This window comes from Cariama cristata, unplaced genomic scaffold (assembly GCF_000690535.1).
Source record: "Cariama cristata isolate BGI_N322 unplaced genomic scaffold, ASM69053v1 scaffold17681, whole genome shotgun sequence".
In the NCBI taxonomy this organism is placed as follows: Eukaryota; Metazoa; Chordata; class Aves; order Cariamiformes; family Cariamidae; genus Cariama; species Cariama cristata.
The window spans coordinates 17,150-41,289 of record NW_009597721.1 but is presented as its reverse complement, the minus strand read 5'-3'; the positions used below and the strand labels follow the sequence as shown (position 1 = coordinate 41,289).

Genomic DNA, 24,140 nt, shown 5'->3' with positions numbered 1-24,140 from the left:
TGAGAGCAGGTCGGAGCCCTGCCGGCAGCAGCAATGGGGGATGCTCTGTCTCTCTGCTGAGGGTGGCACTTTCATAGTCTGATGAGCTCTGGGAGCTGGGAGAAACATTGGCACGCAGAGTTTGTGAAGATACCTGTTTCTGAACCTTTAGCTAAATTCTTGCAAGTATGAAAATTATTGACTTTTCAAACTCTTCCAGTTTGGGGCAGATATTCACAGAGAAGCAAAAGGCACATCTCTGACACAAAGCTACTCCCTTGCTCGATGTATGTCTCTACTTCAAAGCAGGAGGCATTTCTACAAAGCAAAGCGGCTTATTTTCTCTTTGCTCTTGCTCTCAGAAGTGTTTGAATGGTGGTAGTTGAAAATGTCAAAACCCTAAAACAGAAACATAGAACCAAACAGAAAAAAAACAGCCTGAGGCAGACACCTGGCATGGCTGTGTTCAACCCAAGCAGTTAAATTTGGAAAAGTTATAAGCAAATGAAATCAGTGTATTGTACACGGTAAGCAGCTGTGCTGTGATTTCTGTCTGTTCTGTACGGCACCTGCCACGGTGGCAACTGGGTGCCCTGTGGTGGGGGTTGTGTGAATTCCTCTGGTGCCATTTCAGTAGCAAAAGAAACCTCAAAAGGCTCTCTTCTCATAGCACAAACAGTTTGTTGCATTTCTTTCTTTTACACTTATGAAACTACACCCAAGGACTGAGAAGGGCGACAATCACCAGGGTTTCCCATACCGTGTTTTCTTGCTCTGTCGCTTGGTGGTTGGGAGGGGTCCGGAGGGAAGAGCAGCCTCTGCCCCCGTCACCTGCAGAATTTCGGATCGGCAGAGGTGAGGCTCTTCCCAGCTCTGCGGGACTCTGCTCCAGCATGCTGGCTCCATTTTTACCTTTGACTCAGTGGTTCCAGCCTGACACAACTGTATTAATTCACAGGCAAAATGCCTGGTTCATACTGGTGATGCTCAGAGACTCGGCAGAGTTGTTAGCCACTTCCATCTAATCATTTCTCAACCTCATTTGCATATTCATTTTAGAGCAATAATACTCTTGCTTTTCCTTTACATAGCGTTTGTACTTATAAGCAACTTTGAACACTGAAAAGATCTGAAAAATAAATCATTCGTTCTCTATACAGAGCGGGTCAATAAATCTCCAGTGTCCCCCGATGCGAAGATACACAGTTAGGATGTTTCTTCTCTAAAGAATGCCTCAGTGGGCATTGCTGAAGGGACCGCCTGTCAGGACAATATTATCCATCAAATGCAATTATTTACTCTATAAATTACCAGTATTCTTAGTTTATAAGACACAGATTGCTATTGGAAATGCAGAAAAGTAGTGAGAGTCTTAAAAGATACTAGTTAGACTGCAGATTCCCTTGGGGGTGGGATAACATGTCTGTGTAGTCACACAGAACCATACTGGCATACAGGCTAGGTGGGCCTCTGGGTTGTATAAGAAAACTAAATAAATTTATTAATATATTTTATAGGGAAATTATAGATTTGTGTAACATTAAAGTCAGAATGAGAACGTGAACTCAGTTTTCCGTAGTGATCTAGTTCTAAAAGGTGACACGTTCTGGTAGAAGTCCTTGTGCAGAATCATACTCGTAAAAAGAGAAATTCAGAGGTCAGATATCTGATTGACTTTACGTCACAGAAATCAGTGAAAGCTTTTGGTGTTCTTTCCAGGGAAGTAGAATGTTGTCATTAGTGCCAGTTAAGTGGCGAGCCTTGAATAACTGTTTTCTGCTAAAGAAACTCTTTCATGGGGCTTTGCTTTTTTTAATTAACATAAGGATTTCCATATATCTCATAGGGATTCATAGAAAACAATTAAGTCTTTAGAATTAGGTGTGAGACAGTATGTACTGGAACTGTGTCTATTTATCAAGAAGGAAATAGTACTGCTTGCTTCTTAAACGGTTGCAACAAAATATACAAGAGTGACGTGAGGGATATTATCTTCGTATTTTGACTCAGCGTTTAAAGCAAGAAGTTTGGCAGCTGACCGCAGGAAAACTCAGAGGAGAAGTTGGGAAATGCAGATAAAATGAGAGGGGGGAAAGTTAAGAACATTTTAGGAAGGAGCAGTTAATTCCTACCTGTTTCATGAACTTGTTATTTTGAGTTTCTTATGAAAGGTTTCATCCTTCTAATTAATTGTTAAGGAGTAGTCGATACTTTGGTCAACCTTTGTATTGATCAAGATTGCAAGAAGATGGGGAAATGTTACAATGAGCCTTGTGTCCTCAAGCCTCATGGATCCCCTGTGCTGCGTTACTACAAGAGCTTCTAATCTTCCACAATTCTCACCTGAGTCATAATTTTAAAAATTTCTGTTCTGGTCAGTCTTTTTTGTAGCCCAGATGAAGGAAGTCTGTCATTTGTGAATAGCTGTGATTTGCAGTGGAAAGACTGTGAGATGGAGCTCTCAGAACCTTTCAGCATCTGCAAGGTCTAGCAGGGTCTTTGCCAAAGTACATTAGCAAATGTTATTTTATTAATAACTCAGCTTGTGAATTTTTGCTTGTAGAAGCCAGTTAAATGCTTTTAGGCCAGACCAGAACATTTGACCAGCCTCTGTTGTCAGGCATTCAGATGCAGACCGATAGCCCAGTAGTCTTTAATTCCTAAATAGTACATTGCTGTAATAATAACCTGTGGTGTGGTTCTAAATTTCTTTCCTGCATTATAGCTCTCCACCTCTGATTATAGAGTCTTTGAAATTGCAGTAATACTTGTTATAATCTGGTTTGCTCATATTTCTTTCATACTTGCATGCTTTGCAGCCATGCTTTGTACCTGCAAACTGGATAAACCTCAGTAAAAATGTACCAAGTCTGAGGAGGCATGAAGGCAATAGTCTCTATTTTCTTTTAAAAACGTTGCAGCAAGCATATTGCTCTCTGGGCTCCAGGTGGATTTACATATTTAACAGCAGAAGCGCCCGGGCAGTAGTCATCACATGGTAGGTAGCACTGCTACAGACCGGCACACCCCTAAATATATTTTGTAGTGCATTTCTCATACACCTAAACTGCTACGTTTAAGTGTGCGGTTTTTATCTATTCATTATTTTGGTAAATGTAGATTGCCCAGGACCCTCTGATGTATAATTATATGTTTGAATGAGCACAGCAACTTCACTAGCAGACATTTGTTCTGTAGGCATGCTAGGAGAATTATAATTGATGCCTTTTTTATCACTGAATGAAAAAAGATGAAAGTGCTTCTATAAACTGGAAGTTGAAATAAATTATGTAAAATACATAATTCGCATAATGACTGTCCCTTTATAAATGTTCGTATTAAGTAACCATATCATTTGGGATAATTCCTCCTTGAGGAATGCTGTGAAAGAACAGCTCATTCATTATCTTGACTTGGTGAATTGCTCTAAAATAGTGCCTCTGATGAGAAAATTGATTTAGCATTTCTTTAAACAATTGAAAATAATGCTTGATTTCTATATTTTCCTGTCCAGAAAGTTTGAGTAACTGTCTGCATTATATGGCTTCGACTAGTTAAACTGGAACTCTCCCCAAAACACGCACAGCTACCTCTCCTCCACATGCACATACACGTGCAGAACCTTGCTTTAAGCCCACCCCCCCCGGTCTATTAATCACACTGAGAGAGTAATCACTCAGCTGCTGTAATGTAGCTCCCTTGATTCATTGATGCCAGTAATTAAAAGTTTTGGAGTCATACGTGGAAGTCTGTAAGCCACGCATTTATCTACAGGCAGCATACTGCATCTGCTTACTGCGCTCGTAACAGCATCTCCGAGAGCAGGCAACATGTCATTTCCCAAAATTTTGTCAGGAAAGTTCTTAAAATGAAAAATATGAACTACTGAATTAAGTCTGCCACTTGTAGATGGTAAGGAGAAAGTTACGGAAGAAAACAGAGTAAGGGGAAAAGCGTGTAAGTACGATTGTTGGTGGCAATGATTACGGAGATGCAAGGTTGTGTGGGTAGCTGAGAGAACGCCACATTTCCGAAACAGCAGGTGATGGAAGAGGCCACCTACCCCTCCAAAAGAAGGGCTCCTTACCCTTCTCTGGGGAAGGAAATCAGCAAGTTGTCTTCCAAACATAGCATTGGCAGTGAGGGGGAAAAGGGATTTCTTGCAGATCAAAACCAAAGACTGAAGAGCCGGGTTGCAGGAGGGCATCCTTCAGAAGGGCCTGTTAGTTTGGATAAGCTTCTGCCAAGTGCTGTGTATATGCTTTCTTATCTACACTGAATTTCCAAACCTTTTGAGATAGTCCACCCTGTCTCATCTGTCATTTTTTTAAAATTGTAATTCAGCCTTTCCTTGTGATCAGCATAGTTACTATATTTAGATTCAGATCTCACTAGGAGAACACTTTAATTCCTTGCACACCACCAGCCTCCGATTTTGTCTTTGAGATTCAAAAAGACACCTTAACAACATTCTCTCTGCTCCCAAGGATTTTGATGGGAATAGGTTTGAAATTCAAACCAAACTGTTGTGTTTGTCAAGACCAGAGTGAGTTTGTGCAATTAGAACTTGGTTCACTGTGTTTTTGACAAGTTCTCCCAGGAGATTTCTAAACATTGAAAACCTTTTAGGATGAAGTTCATGTTTTCTGCATGCACTTGGCAAAGGCAGATATATTGCTCTGGTATAAAAAGCTGAAATTGCGTTTTTCCTCTCTCGCACTGAGGAAGTGAGCTTTTGCGTTGGGGTCAGAGAGGAGGCTGTAGGGAAGAGTTATCTCCCCTAATTTTTATTCACATTGGAGGCTACATTTTTGGGTTTATGATTTTGTTCATTCTTGAAGGCATGTAATTTATGTATGCATAACATATAGGGAGTACTGGCAGCATTTCCCCAAGGGATAAGAAAATGAATGGATTTTTAGAGAGGGGAGGGCAGACGGGAAGGGGAGAGCTTAAGTAAATAATTGCTGCAACTATTAAGTGACATACACTCTCTGTAATAAGAGGATATTTCATGTCACAGAACTGCAGTGAATGACTAATGTAGTGCTGTGGTCTGTATGGAAGATGCAGTATAATAATCGAAGCAGCACACTAGTTTTATGTAGCCTCTTATTATTACTGAAAATAATAAAACTAGTAGACCTGTACTTAGGTAAGGAGACTATTGTTTTCTTATTTTTCTCAAAGTCCCTTTAGTCAAGTGATGTACAATACAGTGAAATAAGGGTATCTTGTGACAAAGATCTCATAGTGGTTCTTAGCAACTGGATTTTCCTGTAATTTTGCTTCTGTGTGTTGCTGAAGATGAGTATGTTTGGTGTCTGATTCATAATTGTTTCGTGATTAAAGAATGTCTTCTTTTAGAAATTGGGAAACTATTTAATATAGTAGAATGATACAGTTAGAATTTAATACACTTATAAAAACCCACTGCACATCGCTTTGAGGCCTCGATCCAGTGCTGAGTTCTGTACTCGCTAGAAATCGTCTGAGATGGGACCGCTGCTGGTGTGAGAACCTCTCACGTTATCTTTTGCAGTCTCTTGTGTTAAACTTGGGGGGAGCACCCTTGTGTTCACATCCCCTTTTCCCTATCGAGGTGGTTGGTGACGACCCAGTTGCCGTTCAGCATCTCAGCCTCCGAGGGGACACAGCGAGGCAGAAGATGCCCTGGGCACCACGAGCCGCTGCGGGCGCTGAGCCGGCAGGTTTAGGGCTGTGGTCAAACATCGGTCCCTGGGCCCGTTGTTACTGAGTTGGGCAGTCTGTATCTCATGCCCCGCACTGAGTCTGTATTTCACGCCAGCACAGTTAAAAGGGCTCTTTCCTTTTGTTTTCATGGATTTGTACTTCCCAGGAACTTTTCCAGTCCATTTGTATCAGAAGAGTGAGCCATTCCATTCAGGTTCTGTTGAAATAGGTAATGGTTTGTACTGGATTTTAATTTCAAGAGGTGGAGGGAAATGCTCACATTTGATGAGGATGCACCTCCCCGGAGCACCTCGGGGAGCATTCTGCTGTTTGTCTTCCTGACCTGGTGAGAGGGTCGAGAGAAACTGTCGTATATGATTATTAAAATTGTTATGATTCACGGAAAAAGGTAGGTAGATCATGACACACACAGAAAAGGTATTCAGAGATCATTAGACCGGCCATCGTTGCCAGTTAGGGCTTAGGTATTCTGGAGAACTTCAGTGTGAGAAAGGGCATCTGCTTTGTAGCATGTACCGACAAGCTGCACGTGGCTCACCCGTTTTCTGGAGCGGGACTCAGCTGAAACACCCGGGGTGGGATTCGGCTTGGAGCTCTGGACCCCTAGATGCAGGTGGCTACAAGGGAGCTGGCTGGATGCTAGTTCCCATCCTAGCAAATGGCAATCTAATCCATACCGTAAATGTTAGGGACTGATTTGGCAGCGTCTATAATGCAAGAATGGACAAAATAAACGCCCATATAACATATCCATTTTCTCTTGTATTCAAGGCTGTTGATGACAGTTTGAAAACAGGTTCCAGAGATACTGATACACAAGCGAAAGTGATACTATTTTTACATGCACGCCTCCTAAGCTCTATGTGTTTCCTTACATCCTCTTTTGCTGCCCAGATGTGTTTACATCATGGCTATGCCAACATGAGGCATGCATTTCTGCCAGCCCAGCCGATACCAAAGAAGCGACCGTTCCTTCTGGCCACACCGCAGCTTTTGGAGATAAAACCAGGGCTGGAGGGGGAGCGTGGAGGAGGAGCTCGGGAATGGGGTGTGCTGCCGTCAGGACATGAAGTGCAGTGTGCTGCTGTTGCTAATCCTATTAGCGGGCTAAAACTCGGGACACGGAACATTATTTTAACTTCAACTGAAAAATGAGAGAGAGAGCTGGGAAGACCAAATGTGTTCTATATTACTGTCATCCCTGAAACAAAAACGTTAAGTGCAGATAGCCACATTTTGCGAAGTCGGCCTTTCTTCTTTCAACGTTGGCACAGGGTTTCCTTTTTCTTTCCTTATATATTAAACCTGGTAATTAATTAGCAAAAGTTATGAGGAGGAAAATAATTTTGGAAAAGAGTTATTACTGACTTTTTTAAAGGAAAAGGAATTTGCAGTGACTTGTTTGCAAACCTCACATTTAAATTTATGAGACACATTTCTTCCTGCTTTCCGTATGCATCTGGTGTTTTTACTTTCTGTCATGTTCTTAAACTCTGTTAATTTTCTCAGTATCAGTCAAATGCAGCATATAATCCTATTTTTTTTCTTCAACAGAAAGCTAATATTACTGTTTCAATACCATAATGACAGCAAGTTGAACCCTGCACAAGCACATGGGTAATTTACAGTTACAGCTAAACCAAAACAAGTTGAGTGAAAGTTTCAAACTGGGACCAGTGGTCCCAACCTACCACTTCAGATCATGCTTAATACCAACAGGCAAGTTTATAGTTTTGTTTGGAACCAGCCCCCAATTTTCTCAGAACCGGTGATGGTAAAACCCTTCAGAGCAGGTATGATCAGAAGGAATTTTGCCCAGAACAGAACAGCTCCTCAGTCATCCATTTCTGACGTTGAGGCAGCTGATTTACTTTCCATCTGCAGTGAGCAACAGAGAGTAATCCCCTTGCTTCAGATACTCTTCATTTCTGTAACACCATTTTTATTATGTTGCAAAGCTCATAGCAAGGAAGATATCTGTTCAGGTATTTTACTGCAAATCTATCTTCTTGGGTTTAGGCAACACTAAAAAACACCACTAAGATTTGAGTATCAGACAACAAGGGAATTCATGTATGTGGGTATTTGGAAAAAGAAAGGGACAGTATACTTTTTAATACAGCTGAAATTAGCTGGAAACAGTTGCCTTAATGCAAAATGACTTCAGAACTCTAAGTAGAGCTTACTGTTCTCAAACAGATACAAATGGCATTGGCAGTCTTTACCAATCCTGAAATGCTCCAGATTTCATATTACTGTTCCGCTGCCATGTGGGTATGTTTTCCACAATGCAATGGTATGTGTATTAGTGCATATGTACTCAGATTGTTGAAGATGATTACATAGCAATGTATCTTAATTTTATTTTTATTCTCCACATCATAGTCAGATATTTGGTCTTCTGGGGTACCAGAAAAATTGACTGCTCTGTTGTAAGTGATTTCCCTTGACAGCAAGCTGTAGTCGCAGTAAACCTGTAAATTTAAGTATTGCATATTATTAGTGAAAGTTCATTTCTCCTATTCACTGCAGAAATGGCTTTCATAAACTTTGTCCCTGAGGTAGGTAGAAAAACCATTACAACTGACTTGCTGGTGGTTTAGGGAGGTTTCACGTAGGGAACAAGACACAGTTGCTTTGCAGGAGCTGATCTCTTTGTCTCTTACAGATCCACAATATTGTAACATTACCACTTTATTTAGCAGCTTGTCAGACTCAGGAATTAACTGGAAAAGCTCATACTGCTGTTTCTCATCCAGATGAGTTACCTGCTAGCTATTTAGGTCAACCAAAGTCAGACATGAGTGCGACAGTAAAGCAAGAGTAAAAGCTTACAAGTATTGGAGAAACTCAGAGACAAAATAGAGGAGCATTTACTTTTGAGCAGCTTTTTTTCAATCAGCATTTTCAGCAGTTGTGAGTAGCTGATCAATGGGTGAGAGGGAGTTACAGAGAAGAGGAACCTCGCCGTGTCACTGAGATATATGAGACCTCACATTTGCCTGATGGAGAAACTGGCAGACTTGCTCCTAGGACATCCTGGGTGTGCACAGAGGCTGGACTTAGTGATGTCCACTGCACCTCTGGCGTGGATGAAGTTGTTTCTCCTTGCTCCTCTTTGACTCTCATGAGTACCTAAAACTGAAAGGGTAGCTCTAGGAAAGAACAGCCCTTCCCTCGGTGGGAAATGGCGATTCCTGTTGTTCCTGTCCACACCACAAGATGTGAGACCTTCTAGCGTCCGCCCTTCCTTGTGCACTGGCTTATTTTCAAACAGGATTTGTTCCTAACGTAACCCAAAGAATGGATAGCCGTTAAGTCTTCACACCACTAGCAGTATTTGTCCTGTCAAGGAACTAGCCATGGTCACTAAGGCCAGGGGCGGTGTTGTGCTAGATGACGCTCAAAGACAACCAAAATACAACTCCAGTTCTAGAGCATTCCGTTGCTAAAGAAAAGCCAAGAGCTATGGCTGGTTGGACAGGCAGGTACAGGCAATAGTGACTTCATTGGGCAGGGTGACAGGTAATCCAGGATACCTAATGTATCACATCCTCGTGTTTTCTCATAGCAAAGAATAATTATAAAGGAGAATGAGAAAGGAGAAGGGTCTGCAGCTGATAGGGAACTGCACAGGGGAAAGGTTTTTTAAGTAGAGAAAGGCTTCGTAGCCTGAATTTATAGACTGATTGAAGGAGCAGATCTCCTATAAACAGTCTGTACCTAGGGCAGTGAAAGATCTGAAGGGATTTGTATATGAAAGGAAGTGGCCTGTTTTTTATTTGATCAAAGAAATGAGTGACGTGGTCAAAGAAACAGGCTGGAGGAATGGTCTTTGCAGCAGCATTTCTGTATCGGTGGAGACCAACTGCACTTGTGGAGGCCAGAGGGAAAGATGCCGATGTAACTGAACAGCAGATGATGAGAGGCTCGATAAAAATTTTAGCTGTGGGGTTTGATAGGAATTGTTGTATCTGTGATATGTTATGCAGAACAGATCCGCAGTATCGAGGCACTACCAGGTTGTGAGAGTGAATAGAAGATGATACCCAAGCTATAGTCGCAGGGGAGAGCGAGGGAGTGCCGTCTATCACAAATCAGGCATCTGCCGGTGAACGTAGGCGTGGATACGGGTCCTTCAGTGAAATGCAAGCATTTCTTATTTCAGATGGTCTGAAATTTTGAGATTACTTTGAGCTTGCTGTGGAAAAGCTAAATACCAATTTGGACATTTCAGTAACAAGGATCACTGTTTTGAGGACATTTTTGTCTATGCTCAAAATGCATTAATGTGTAAATTCAAAGTGCAGAGACCCAGGGCTTGGTTGGGACCCGGGTGGCCTGCGAATTACTGCCTTTAAATAAGCAGAAATGGATAATAGACTAAAGGATTCTGTAATGATTTTTTAATGGAAGTGGTCATTCAAAGCCAAGCACACACATAAAAAGAGGCTGTATTGCTGCTTTAACTCTCAAGGAAGGAGTTACTGCTGTCTTATTATCATTTTCTCAAATAAGAGAGAAAATGGGGAAGGCTTGCAGTGGTGGTTCTAGAGAAAGGCCAGGAGCTTGAAGAAGCTGAACAAAGACTGAAGAGGAGAAGAGCACAAAGACGATGGAGAATGACAGCAAGGTTGTGGGTACGTCCATGCGTTACATTGCCATATAGAGCAGGGATAGCCTTTCTGTACCTGTGTCTGGTCCTGGAACCTGTCTTCAGTCTTCTGTCTCAGCAGCTTGGAGCTCAACTGAAGCAGTTACTCCACTGTTACAGTGGGTTTTCCACATTTTGATTTAAACTTTGAGTCAAGACTGAGAGATAAAAGGTGTAGCTGTGTCTGCAATTAGGGGCTTTGTGCCACAGTTCCTGGTGGGGTTTTGTGATTGTTTTTGCCAATAATAATCCAAGCAGGTGAAGCCAAAACAGATGAGCAGATCAAGCAAAACTTTCTGGACTTGAAAACTGTGAATAGATTAGCACTGATAGTACCAACATGAAGCAGGAGGTCTTTTGAGGAATAATGTGTCATCTGTCCCTGTGGGAGCCAAGTAGCCCCACTGAAGCCATACAAGTATACAGGTGGTACTGTTAAGAGTAGATGTGTATTTTTCGTTTAGTGAGGGCTAAAAACCGCAATGTCTGACACACTTTATTCCTATTTAAATAAGATATTGGCAAAGAACAGAAGGCCAGAAACTGAGCTGTAGGTTTTATCTCACAGTCATGAAAGTGAGTTCTAGTCATGGCTGCTGACTTCCCTTCCTGTGTGTGTTTGAATGAAATATTAAAATGATGTTTGTACTCCAGCAGCTCACAGCTGCAGAGATCTCGGCTGCAGAGATCGCTGCAACTTGCAGCACTGCGATGAAGTCAGAGATAGCCACAGAGGAGTTGGGCCTTTGCCTCTGAATTCCAGCTGTTCATTCCTTACTTCAGATGAAGTATCTGAAATAATAAACACTTGCAGAAATGTAGAGCCGTTGCCTCTCATTAAATTTTCTCTAGCTCTGCCTGTCTGCGATGTTCTGAGAGTTGAAACAAAGCTAAGAGATGCAAAGATACCTGAAAATGCACAATCTTCTACCTCGTGTTGAAAAGATTTTAATAAATTAAATAAGAATTGCTATAGGCAGTTTCTGGAACACATATACACATTCATGTATGCATTTTATCAGTTCCTTCCCTCTATTTTTATTTATTATTCCAAGGGGTTTAAAGTACAAATGTGTTCCTAGCATTAAATATAGCATGTATCATCACTGCTTAAAGCAGAAATATTGAGTGTGTGTTTGTCTTCTTTCACGATCATGTCTGAACAGTGTTTATATTATTTTTAGTGTTATTTCATATTTACTGTGTACCAAACACCCTATGAGCTACATTCAGACAGGAGGAGAGATGGAAGTGTGGCCCATTTGTTTACCATTAAACCAATAGCTGGCGTTGGAGCAGAGAGTGTATGCATGCGTTTGACGTCGGGAACAAGAAGCAAAGGGAAGAAAATCAGAATGCCACCATCTCCTTTTTTGCAGTATCCAGTTTTTTCTGTGCCTCTGGGTTTAAGGAGGTAGCTGATGGAAGTCAGAGAGGCTCCCTTTGCCCATTGCAACACTAGGATGAACCCCTCGGTGATCTTCAGTTCGTCCTCTGGCTGCCCTTTCCTCATGACTAGAGTGGAATGAAGCCAGAAGCTGATCTGATTTGCACATCCCACAAAACTTGCGGGTGAGGTTAGAGACCTCTGCGCAGCTGATGTAAGGCTGCTGGCTCTGGGTTGGGTTCTTCATCATAAACTGCGTAGAGGTATGCTGCAGAGCTCCCCAGGTTGGAAACCACTGAAGTGGATGAATATTAGAAATTTGATGCTGAGGGATTTAAAGAAGAAACAATCTGTTCATGCAGTATGAGAGACACAAATATGAGCTAACGTTATGGTTGTATGGTGTTATTTTTCAAACTTTGCAAGTGGAGATACATTCTAAGTACAACATTTGGGGCCCAGTTCCTGATGAGATCCCAGATATGGTAGAGTACAGGCATCTCAGCAATAAGGACTAAAGCTGATCAAGTGAACCCTGTGTGATTATGAGCTGAGAACTTAAAGAAGATAGCGTATGTCACTCACGTCCCAGCGGTGAGCACAGACCGATAGCACAGATTGGTATCAGAGACCACAGAGAGAAAATACCATGTATGAAAGCATGATGCAGACCTGAGCTGTGTTCCAGAGAGGGATGCGGTTAGATTTATGGGCTTCTGCATTTGCACTATTAGCATGCCCATTAACAATTGGGGTAGATTATTCCTACTGGGCACTTTGAATTTCTTGGGAAAATGGTTTTCTGGATATTGCTGAAATTAAGCTGTCTTTTGCTTGTCAGTAAGGAAAAAAATTGTAACAAAGTCAAAAGATTTTGGACAACACTTTCTTAGAATCTACATAGCAAAATGGCCAGTTTGTTGGGTTTGGATTTGACAACGTGATATTGGCATTAGCCTGAGAAGTTAACAGTCATCTGCTCTTCTCCAGCACAATAATAACTCTACAGCTATGTGTCTGCAGGTGATAATGTCACTACATGGACAATAAACGCCCGCACTTACCAGAGCTATGAGCCAAATGAAGCCCTGAAGGCATTTTAATCACCTCAGTTGAAGCTTCGTGTTCCTAAGTGCTGTGGCTGTAGTGACTTTCATGGAAGTCAGTAGGTTTAATTCATTATTTTAGTTTCCCTTTTTTAATATTGCTTTGAAATACATTTTATTGTGTTTTAGTTTATTTTGTTGGTTCTTTATTTTATTTCTGTATTTCCAGTGGGACTATTCTTAAATAACAGATTTTGTAATCATACTGATAAAGGTTACATTCAAAACCTTATTTATGGGCAAAGAAGAAACACCTCCTAGGTAAAGCCAAGAATTTATTATTAGTATCATTTAAATTTTAACAGTGTAATCCAAGAATCGTTATTAGTTGAGATCTAATTATTACAAAATATAATATTCTGTGGAGAAAAAAGTTTCAGTAGTAATAATAATGTCAAAATTGTTATAGACACACTTCTTTGCTTCTACCGCTTTTCCTGGTGTTTCGTCCACCCTCCCCCTGCTCCTGCAGGTCCTGAAATGGGCAGTTTCAGTCTGGTGGGGGTCGCCGGGGGCCTTACGGGGTGCCAGGGGCATCTGGAGTCCTTTGCCGGGAAGGATATGGCGTTCATCGTGGTGGTTTCTTTTTCCTCATTCTAGGATCTGCTTGGGGGCATTTTTATGTTCACTCACACGTTTTTAGACCTTCACTGATCTGAAGCTCCGCGTTACAGCCAGGTTTACTATACACAGTGTCTTTTATGTATGTTAGATACCTCTTTGTTCTCCTTGTCACCCCTAAAAGCAGTTTTGTCCAGCCCCAGATCTGCATTTCTTCAGCTGAGCACTGGTAAATTGTTTATAGCTGCGAGGTCCCCATCTCTTTAGCAATGGCAGTACCAGGTTAAGGGGCTACAGGGTAACAGGGGTCGTGGTACAGTTCAGGCATGCTTTGTATACTGTGGGCTATATATGCAGAAAATGTGAAATAATGTACACGTGAAAGGTAGCCATAGTTTGGAGTTCAAATATGTGTTTTTCTAATGGGCTCTCCACTCACCTATCTGTTATAATGTAAATAGTGCCACACTGTTGGGCTTGGATCTCTCTGTTTTGATTTTGTTTTATGAAATATTTTCCAGTCTCAGTAGTTGTTTGCTGAGACAAATAATACAGTAAATTGCACATCTGACAGAGCTGGCATCCTAGTTACTCATTATCAGGTAATATTCATACAGATCAGAAAAAATGCTGAACTTTTTTATAAATCTCAGGTGCAAAGACAGAGTCCAATACAAAATTCTGGTGGAATTTTACCTGTAAATCAGCAAAAGGCACAGTAGGAGCATTGGGGCAAGGCAAGAGCAGGAGGCCGGATTTATAGTCCCGCGTTTGCGTATTTGTAATGCAGAGCCCACAGCTCTCCGTTCGGTTATCCTCAGGAATATGTAATGCATTTCTTCCTGTTTATTCCTGGGTGAGAGTGTGTATGACTTAACAGGAGACACCGGTCCAGAGATGTATATTCGGTACTGTGAACTGAGAGCGTACACCCATAAAACTTCTATCTTTGGGCACTTTTTGAACGCCTGCCACCTGCAAGGGGATGGTTGCAGATGCAGAGCGAGGGATGGTGCAGCCGGGCAGTTCTGGCCGTGCCTCGTGGCCGGCAGCGCCTGCGTTGCGTGAGTGACGAGGCAAGAGGAGAGCATCCGTATTTCTCTTATCTTCTGCATCTGGGAATTGGCACTTTCTGTATTGCTGTGAACATTCAGAACCAGGTACAGAGGGTCAGGTTTTCTCCTTGCTTGTACTCCTGTTAATCCATATTGCAAAAGCTAGCACGGATCAGCTGCTGTGAGCGTTTGGGCCGTGCTATCCCCTGCTGATAAAACTCTTCTGTTTCCCTTCCACTGTAGCAAACGTTGGAGCGCTCAGCAATTCTTGGAGGTTGAGTTGTATATAGTGATTTATCTTTCAGAGATGATTCTTAGTTTTGAATAATTTTTTTTCATTACCGTGGTATGAAACTTTCCAGCCTTATAAAACTGGAAAAAAAAAAAAAGGAATTGGTTCTCTTGGGGAGATGGCTGCACTGGAATGTTTTTCATGTGAAGGAAGTACAAGTTACGTGCAGAGCTCCTCACATTTCGGATTCCTTTACCTTACTTCTAGTAATTCAGTAATTCAGTGATTTAGTAATGTTGCCGTAAGCTGTGGGATACAAATGGTGGGGTGTGCATGGGCAGAGGGCCGGTGCGCTTTTAACAGGCGATCACCCCCAGCCCGCAGCGCACAGCCCACCCGCTCCGGCGGTAACCCTTCCCCTTCCAGCGCTAGTGCCAGCCTTTCGGTTTGGGCTCTAGTGAGCCCTGCTCTTCGACTCATTTTCAAGCGACTGATGGTGGGTGCAGATAACCAAGCGAAAAATTCCCTGAAACGCAACTCCTCCTCCGCTGGGTTACCCCCTGCTACCAAAACGTCCTTAATGATAGGTAAGGGCTTCTGCGTTTCCAGCGTGGCCTCGTCAGCTGAAATGCAGCCGCGTGGATGGATTCGGGCAGGTTACGCTGAAGGGCCTGCCCTTGCGGGGAGGGTTTATTTAGATGTATTAAGGCCAAACACAGAAAACACTCTGTAAGTTGAGGAAGCAGAATACAGATATATGAAATGTTTGGAAGGGTCAGGCCGTCTTTGTCCATTTCTTACCTGTAAACTGTTCACCAAATTAGTAACAGAAGTTGTAACTAGTATTGCAAGGTTGCTATACAGGTATTCGTATGCTTAGACTATTTTATTCTATCAGCTGGTACTGTGGGTTCAGTATTGTCGTTCTGAAGTGAACTTTTAAACACATAATTACACGGAGCTGAAGTAAAAATCATATTGTAATATCTAATACAAACAAGGTGTTCTCTTTCAAGTGGTTCAGTCAAACTTAAAGTAAGAAAATCCAATAATGGGAGGTTTAAAAATAGAAGCTGTTCCTTTTATTAATTTAAGCCATTTTAAAGGGCAAAACTGTACTGTGAAAGCTCTTACTTTTCATTTTTTTTAACAGGACTGGGAGTTTCCACATTTTATGGGTGATGTTGAAGTGAATCTTCCAGGCTTGCCATCTGCACACATGCAGTTGAAAGTACCTTATTTCCAAAAGATCTTCAAAGAGGAATATCACATACATATCACAGGTGGGTAACCTTACAGACTGTGACCCAGGCACGCAGTGAACTGTTCCTGTGTAACAAATGTGTGCTAACGTGTCCTTAACCACACACTTTTTGTGTATGTCCCAGATTACTATTTTTCTTTGTGTTTGGCTGTCCATATCCATGCCATCCGTATATAAACATCTCAGGGAAATGAGGAACCTGTATCTTATGAATCAGAGAGACCCGCTGTTTTTCATGGATTTCAGCAACTTCTTGTGACACTAAGTAATACCTAATGTAGCTTCAGAGATCTTTTATCTAAAATTACTCTCCAGGGGAATTAGCGGCTTATTTCATTTTCAAATCTCTTATGCTTTCAGATGCCTTTGCTATGATTTATGCTAATATCTTTTCATAACTTCGGTCATTCTCATCTGGTAAAGGCCACTGATAACCATACTTCCATCAGTCATCTAACCAGAAGCAGACAGTTAAATAACCTCAAATAAAACAGAATTGCAGTTATTCAAATGGATGGTACATATAGATAAAAAGTACCTGATCCTTGCATACTGTGAGACGATATTTCACTAACAGTAGGGAATGAAAAAAAGAAGGTTAAATAGGGATAAATATTTTGGTTTTGCCTTCAAGCTATGCAGAAGGAGCATAGCTCCTCTCTCTACATTGGGAAGAGTTGTATAATAATGGATAGCAAAAGAATGCAGGTGTGAATTGACAGGGGTCTTTACCTGCTGATATAAACAATCACAGCACATCATCCTGTATAGGAGTAAGATGGCTGAGGGCATCCAGTGACACAGGCACATGAAACTCCTGCAGAGCAGGGACAAAAGGAGCATTCAGAGGTGATACTAAGATACGGCCAAGAGCTAGCTAGTGAGTCACAAGCTCACCAGGCAGCAAAAGCCAAGGGGAGAAAATGTGCCGAGGAGGAAAGAATGATGAACCCAGGACTCAGTCAAGATAGGCTGAATGAGACCTCAGAAAAGGCGTTTTCAGCAGAGAAGGTAGAAATCTGAGTGATCAGATTGAAAACCAGAAAAGAAGAGAAAATGAGTGCAAAAGTTACCTGCTGGCTATTGCATGAGGGAAGGCAAGTGGACCAGTAGGAAGTACAGATGGAGGGCTGGGAAGTTTTTCAAAATTGGATGTAGGTGCCTTGCTGGAATACTGAGAGAACAGACAGACAGCAAGAAAGAAGGGCTGGGGCACGTCTGGGTGAGACGGTTTGAGCCAGTAGTGGTTTATGGAACAGGATGAAGTAAATGATCTCATGGTCAGTGACTAGAAGGTGTAGGGTGAGAGGAGATGGGATGTGTACTTGATGAACACATTCTTCTCTCTCAAGTGAACCAAAAGGGAAAGGAGAGGGAAAAAAAAAAAAGAGTATAAGCATCAGATATTTGATGTGAATTATAGGCATGGTAATCAGGGATAGTGAAAAAGATTTTTTTTTTCTACTTCTCAAGACAAGAGCATGAGTTTGGAGGGGCTCAGTCCCACAAGGCTCCCAGATGCCCTGCAGTTATTCCATTGTATAAGGAGAAGTAGTGGAATGGGTGCAGAGAGGAGCATGAGCAATGACTGAGGCATGGTAGGGTGGCCTGCGCCATCAGACACAGAAACTCAGAGTATAATTAATGTAGATGAAAAACAGTGGGTGGTAGAAGAGGGACTGAAAAGCAACAAAGAGTTTTGCATTGTAGAAGAGACAGGGATATTGATAATAATCAGGGAAGAGCAAAGAATAAGCAACAGTAAAGAACCTAAATTAGGGGTCAGAAATACAACTGCCAGCAGTGCTGCTGTCTGAAAACAGACCAACCGAGAGAAACCAATATTGATGCATTGTAGAGTCTTCTGCAGAGAGGACTGGAGCCCTTTCTGATTTTTCTGGCGAGAAGGCATTCTTTTAATGAGGATGAACTAATGAATAGGGGCTGAGGAATATTTTTCCCTGCTCAGCATTAACAAGATCCATTTATTAGATTCACTAGACAAATCAATCCATTTGACTGCACGTCACGTACTCTGTCTACTGAGTGCCTGTTTTATCTCAGTGCTACACCACCCTTTAGGAGATCTAATAAACAGCCATAACACATGGCACAAGAACCTCCCTTTGGGTAAGTTTTGCTTGAACCATCTGTTCTTGCCATCAGTTCTTGTCTTAGGTTAGGGTATCATCTTGGATCATTTTCAAGCTCTAGTTATTGTGTGGATGTGTAAATACTTGTAATTTTCTACTCAAATCAAGGAGCTAATAAAAGAAAGAAAGAACTGGTTCAATATGTATATATAACAAGATGAACGTAATCCAATCTAAAATGAGGGTAGAGAGTGATGCAGATGACTGCAGCTGGAGCAGATGACATGGGGGTAAGACACTGATAATGGCAGGAAGCCTGCTGTATTTAGGCCCTGTTTATTACATGGGATCCAGAGTGTTACATTTAACCATAGGATTTCTTTTTAGTAACAAACAGGAAAAGAAGACTAAGGCCTGAATACCATTTATTTTAGTACTTACTATAGGGATAAAGTCAGACTGTAAATCTATGACCTGTGCCCTGCTTTGTAGAAACTGGAAACCCTTTTCTCCCAAAGGGCAAGGAGAAAGAAAGCGCGGCTGATATAACATTTACCATCTTTTTCCTGGCAAATTTTATTCTTCATAAGTTCTTTTACAGTCTGTTTTGGTCACTGTTGATTGATATAAATAAGAGCAGCCCTAGGATTCCCCTGAGCAGCCTTCTTCAGTGCTGGGTTGCTCTAACGAGCAATGGTCCCACAAAGAAGCAGCTCTAAGTAAAGGGACATTCAGAGAAGTAAAGGACTTTAAACCACCTTTCTGTTGGTGTGTGCTGAATGGCTTCAGGCAAGTTCTGTACAGATGAAGGATTTCACAGTTACACGCTCTGTGTTGCCAACTCTCCTGATTTTATCACAAGTCTTAAGACAGTTGCTTTTCTTTTTTTTTTTTTTCTATTTTGTCTTAAAGTCTTAGCTCCTGAATTCAGTGACTACATGAGAATTTCAGCTTTCATAAAATAAAGCTCATGATTGCAGAGAAAAAAAATGAAATGCTGCTTCTGCATAACTCCATGTCTAAAAAAGCAAAAAAGCAGATAAATAAAGCAGTACTATGTGTATTATTTTTAACCCGTCTTGCTACTTTAAACTAATAACATGCTTTCTTAGGCCTGACTTGTGATTTCTGAATATTGTAAGTTGGCAGTAATATTGAATTAACATCTGCAGCCTGTAGCTGATATGCTTCAGTGTAATTTTAAATTTACTATCAAAAGCATATCTTATTTTTACTGGTAACTGAGTACCTCGTGTTGCTCAAATTTCTTTGCATCTAGGAGCTCCTAGCAAGCATCTACTCAATATTAAATATTTTTATCCTGTTTTGATAGCTGCTTTTATCTGTGAACATCAAAAATAGCTTGAATTCCTGCATCTGCTTAACTCATCTGGATTTCCCTTGATAGATGGTTCGTTGCAAAGTGTATGTTTTCCTTCTTGGGCTGCTGTTTATGAAAATACATGGTCTATCCTAGTTTCTGTAATATCCAGGGAAATTTGTAAAACTTAAAAGTAAATTTTGTTACTTCAGATTCTTTCATGGTTAAAAGGCACGAGGGGCCTGACTCATACCCTTTAATAGCAGCACTGGAGATCCAAGAGCATCTGCTGTAAAGTGTGCGGATCAGTTTCAAATAGGAAATGTTAAAGTTTGGGTATCAAAACAGATGGGAGATTTTTGTGGCTGTTTCTAAAGGTGTTTCGGAGTGCTGGTCTAGCCAGAGTGCCTTTCCACCCAAAGGAGAAACCCTCACCTTCACGGCTGGCGAGTGCCTTGCATGGCTGGCTTGTGGAGTTAGACCAGAAGTGTGTCTAGATTCAGGCCAAGCATCGCCTACACAGGGAAGCCTGAGGGAGCCCGTGGGCAAAAATAGAAAGGTTAGAGGTAAAAACAAAGCTGTCCGTGCACACGGATGTGAAAAAAACCTCAGAGGATTTGCGGCTTAGTTCAGCTGTGAGTGGTCTGTGTGCGTGTATCTAGCTAATAACACTAACGTGACAGAAGATATGAAGAACGTTTTGAAGATACCTGAATGTTTTACAGAGGTGTCTGAATGTTTTTAGACACAGTTGCAATTGAGATAAGAGTCTGAAGTCAACATTTCCTACACTGGCCTCTGGCTGCGGTTGCACAGCATGAGGCCACTTGAGTCTAGCCTTAATAAGTGGAATTTTCACATTTCCTCTTGACCTCAGGAGGGATGCTGAGGACTGGCTTCTACACAAGATCTCTTTTTTAGGGCATGACTGTTCTGTTACAGAGTGGACGTACAAAAATAAAGATGATCCAGAATCAGCAGCTGGTTTGGGATATTTGGACCTGCGGGATCTGCCTCAATTGCTTCAAATCAGTTGCATGTGGGATTGTGGACTGGTTGCTGAACCTCTCATAGACCTTATCAGCCTCTTTAAAAATGACCACTGCCCAAACATCTTATTCAGCTAGCGCAAACAGGTGCCTTTCTGGAAAAAGGAAAAAGAAAACTCCGTACCTCATTCACCATGAGAAGGCCCCTGGCATTCGCGTGCAGTGCACAGTCGTTCAACTTCAGCAGGGAGGGGAGGGTGTTTCTAAGCACGGTCGTGTATAGGCTGGGGTTCAGAGGATGGTCCCACAATGCGGGTCCAAACTGCCATAAGTGGAGATTGTTCTAGGGTCAAGGTTTGCCTTCTGGCCATGAGGATACAATCCTCAACAGCCATGCTTTCTCAAAAACAGGGATCAAGTTTTCATCCCCAAATAGTGGCTGTAGGCTACAATGTCTAGAAAAGGGTTTCACATTTTACATCACAGCCTCACAAGGACAGTCAGTGCGTGCCCTTGGCTGGGTACGTACCTCCAGTTTTTCTTTTTGGGGATCTTTATTGCACCAAATTTCAATGTTGCACCGTGTTTCCAAATACACCAAACCGGATTCCTGACTCTCCAAATGTCATGCGTAGCATGTAAGGACATCAGTGCTGTGAAAGCCGGTTATTAACAGGTCTGGTTTTTAGGCAGTGCATAGCTGAATGATACAGCCTATTTTACCACCTCCTTTTCTTCATTGTAACTGCATTGAAGAGTCAGGGTATAATTCTTTGCAGTTTGCTGAAATGATTGACTAGCCTTCCAGTCTCGAGAACTGATTTTGCTACATCTTTCCATTTCAGATTGTGTCTATGAAACATCCACCTGCGCCAAGAAGGGCAAAATGGTGCCAGGTAGATGCCGCTATTCTTGGCCACACAGACCTCACTGGAGTAGAGCCAACCCTAGAGCAATAGCGGTGCTGATCCTGCAGAAATTGGTTAAGGGACAAATTAAATGACTTCATAGTGTGGGGCTCCATTTTACCTTACCACTTTTCATCTGGAATGGAAGTTGAAGCACTGTGAAAGAAATGATAAATATATTTTTAAAGAAAATTAATATCTATAGCTTCACAATATATTTATTCTGAGCCTTTGCAAAACTATAAGCTTGAGCTTGTTTATGCGCAAGGTAGGAGGTCAGGAGTGACACCTAATTTACCAAGCTTATTTGCTATATCAGCTTGATATATGACTCAAAGTTTGCTACAAAAAGCATTATGCTAAAATTAAGTTGCAAAAGACAATAATTTCATATACATAGATTATACACATGTATAATGTTAAAGGTTGGTCAGTATAGTAAGTCTCAAAAATTACTTGTCATGGGGAATTATCATCAAAGAGATGCTTGTGAGTGGAGACTGTCAGGCCTCTTGGCTCAGTCAGCTTCGACAGATTTATCACTGATCTAGGAGGATTGATTGCTGAACTGGGCTTACTTGGCGATCACGCCTGCTAGTACAGCAGTAAAGTACATGTCTTGGAAGAGGGATAGACAGCAGAGGACACTGTTCTAGAAAGAGGCAAATACTTTCTGTAAGTAACCAAGACAGCACTAACTCCCAGTCATTTTGTGTCTAAGGAGATTAACGCAGCCCTTGGCTACAGAGAATACTAAGTAAGAGTAGGAAGATGTCCTTGTGTTCATATATGGTTGTACTGACACTGTTACTCATATACCGTGTTTGGTTCTGGTGACAACAGTTTTCAAAAGAAAAGGAAAAATCATAGAGCCCATCGAGCATGACAGTGATGCAGAGGATGGAAAAATGGTCTAGACATGAGAAATTTAAGAAGGTCTGCTATAGAGCAGAGGCAGGTCTCGGGCAACTCGCTGCCACTTAGACATACAGGTTGTGATTCATCTTAGTTAACTGGGGAGTCTGCATCTAAGCTGTTGTGTAAGCACCCTTTGGAGTCCACACTGACCCAACGATCCCAACAGTGGCGCTTAGGGCTGTGCCTAACTCTGTCTAGGAGCTGAATGACAGTTTCAAGTTCATGCTTTTTATGAAACAGGAATAATTGAAACGCAGATGTCTATTATATCAGGTGAGCACTCAAGTGCTTAACATTAAGAGGGGTGGAGCCTTTTTTAGACAAATCCATCTTAGAAGAGATTCACAATTGTGAATCCGCAGCGTAGGACAGATGGTACATGAAGCCTGAGATCAAGCACCTGGCTACCTCTGTTCAGCATTTTTAGTGTTCTCTGCTAGCTTCTTAGTCAACTCCTTCACCAGCCGCAGGCTGCCGTCTCAAGTCTTACTCCGTAGGTGGCTTAGTCACCTACAAACTGCAGTGTGAATTCTATGGGTATACTGCTGTGCTTGTGTTACAACATTATTTTATTGTGTGCCCAGACCTAATTGTGAAATATTAAGGGATATTCAGCACAAATCTGACTATGGTGGAAGTTTTATTACAACTTTGCTTTACAGATTAACTAAAAAAGGATTTTTTTTTTTTCTGTGAATACCTTTTACATATGACTGCATTTGTATTGCTTCTAAAAGGGATACATCAGATGACAGAACTTTCTTTTTCTGAACAGGCAAATGGTTTAACTATGGAATTATCTTCCTTGTTTTAATCTTGGATCTGAATATGTGGAAGAACCAAATATTTTACAAACCTCATGAATATGGCCAATATATCGGTCCTGGACAGAAGATCTACACGGTGAAGGACTCAGAAAGCTTGAAAGACCTTAATAGAACTAAGTTATCTTGGGAATGGAGGTCCAATAACACTAACCCATTGACCAACCGGACCTATGCCGAAGGAGACATGTTCTTGCACAGCAGATTCACAGGCTCTAGCCTTGATGTCAAATGCCTGGCTTTTATTCCCAGTTTGCTGGCTTTTGCTTTGTTTGGTTTCTTCATCTGGTTCTTTGGGCGATTTCAGAAAACTGACCAAGGCATGGAGAATTTAGACAAATCATACACAAGAATGAAACGCAAGTCACCGTCAGATATGGGAATGACCCGAGAAAATACACAGGTGTTAGTAGAAGAACCATTAAGTTTCCAAGAACCACATCTCGTATCCATAAAATCAGACTTAAGCGAAATAGTTTTTAATTCTTCTCTCCTAACTTCTGAAAACTTGAATGCACAACTGAGTGAACAAGATAGCCCTTTACAGCCAGTGCCAGAGGCCTCTGTCCCTAAGAGTACTCCTGTGACCTAGAGGCAAATACCCAGGAAAATCAGTTCAAATAAGCAGTTACTATAAGATTTCAGTTTTACCTTTTGTAAGTTAAGATTTACATAGTGTTTAGAATAAGAAACTCAACCTATACCAAAAGGTGCTCAGCATGCTTTTTCTAGGAATTTTGGTTTTTATTTGTATTATAGTACGTGCCTACTGTATATCTAACATTCCTTTATAGATTGCTTCCCAAAATTGCACAAGCTATTTATTAATACATTACCTTAACTGTATAATAGTGTATTAGATGATTACTTGCAGGTATAAAATTCTACCGTGGTGGTGCCTTGAGACATTAAACTGTTTTTTAACTCAACACCAGATGTATAGCACAGTTCTTCAAATCTATTTTGCAAAGCTTTTTGTATATGGTTATTTCAAGTATCATCTGATGTCTTGACAGAGGAGGTGAATATAGATATTCCTAAAGAAAGGTTTCTGTTAGGACATCACAACTTGACTTTGTTATTTACTCATCTGTGAAGCCAGTGACTTTGATGACCGGACTGCAGAGAAGCATG

The 24,140-nt window shown here is 41.4% G+C and overlaps 1 protein-coding gene across 1 annotated transcript in view; it reads left to right on the top strand.

The window, feature by feature from the left end:
• LOC104168437 (transmembrane protein 117-like) overlaps positions 1–23,598 on the top strand; it is a 39,648-nt gene extending 16,050 nt beyond the window's left edge. Inside the window, exons 4-5 of the mRNA XM_009709022.1 lie at positions 15,843–15,972; positions 22,958–23,598. Coding sequence (XP_009707324.1) covers positions 15,843–15,972; positions 22,958–23,598 — 771 coding nt within the window. The remainder of the gene's footprint in view (positions 1–15,842; positions 15,973–22,957) is intronic.
• The last annotated feature ends 542 nt before the right edge of the window (positions 23,599–24,140 follow it).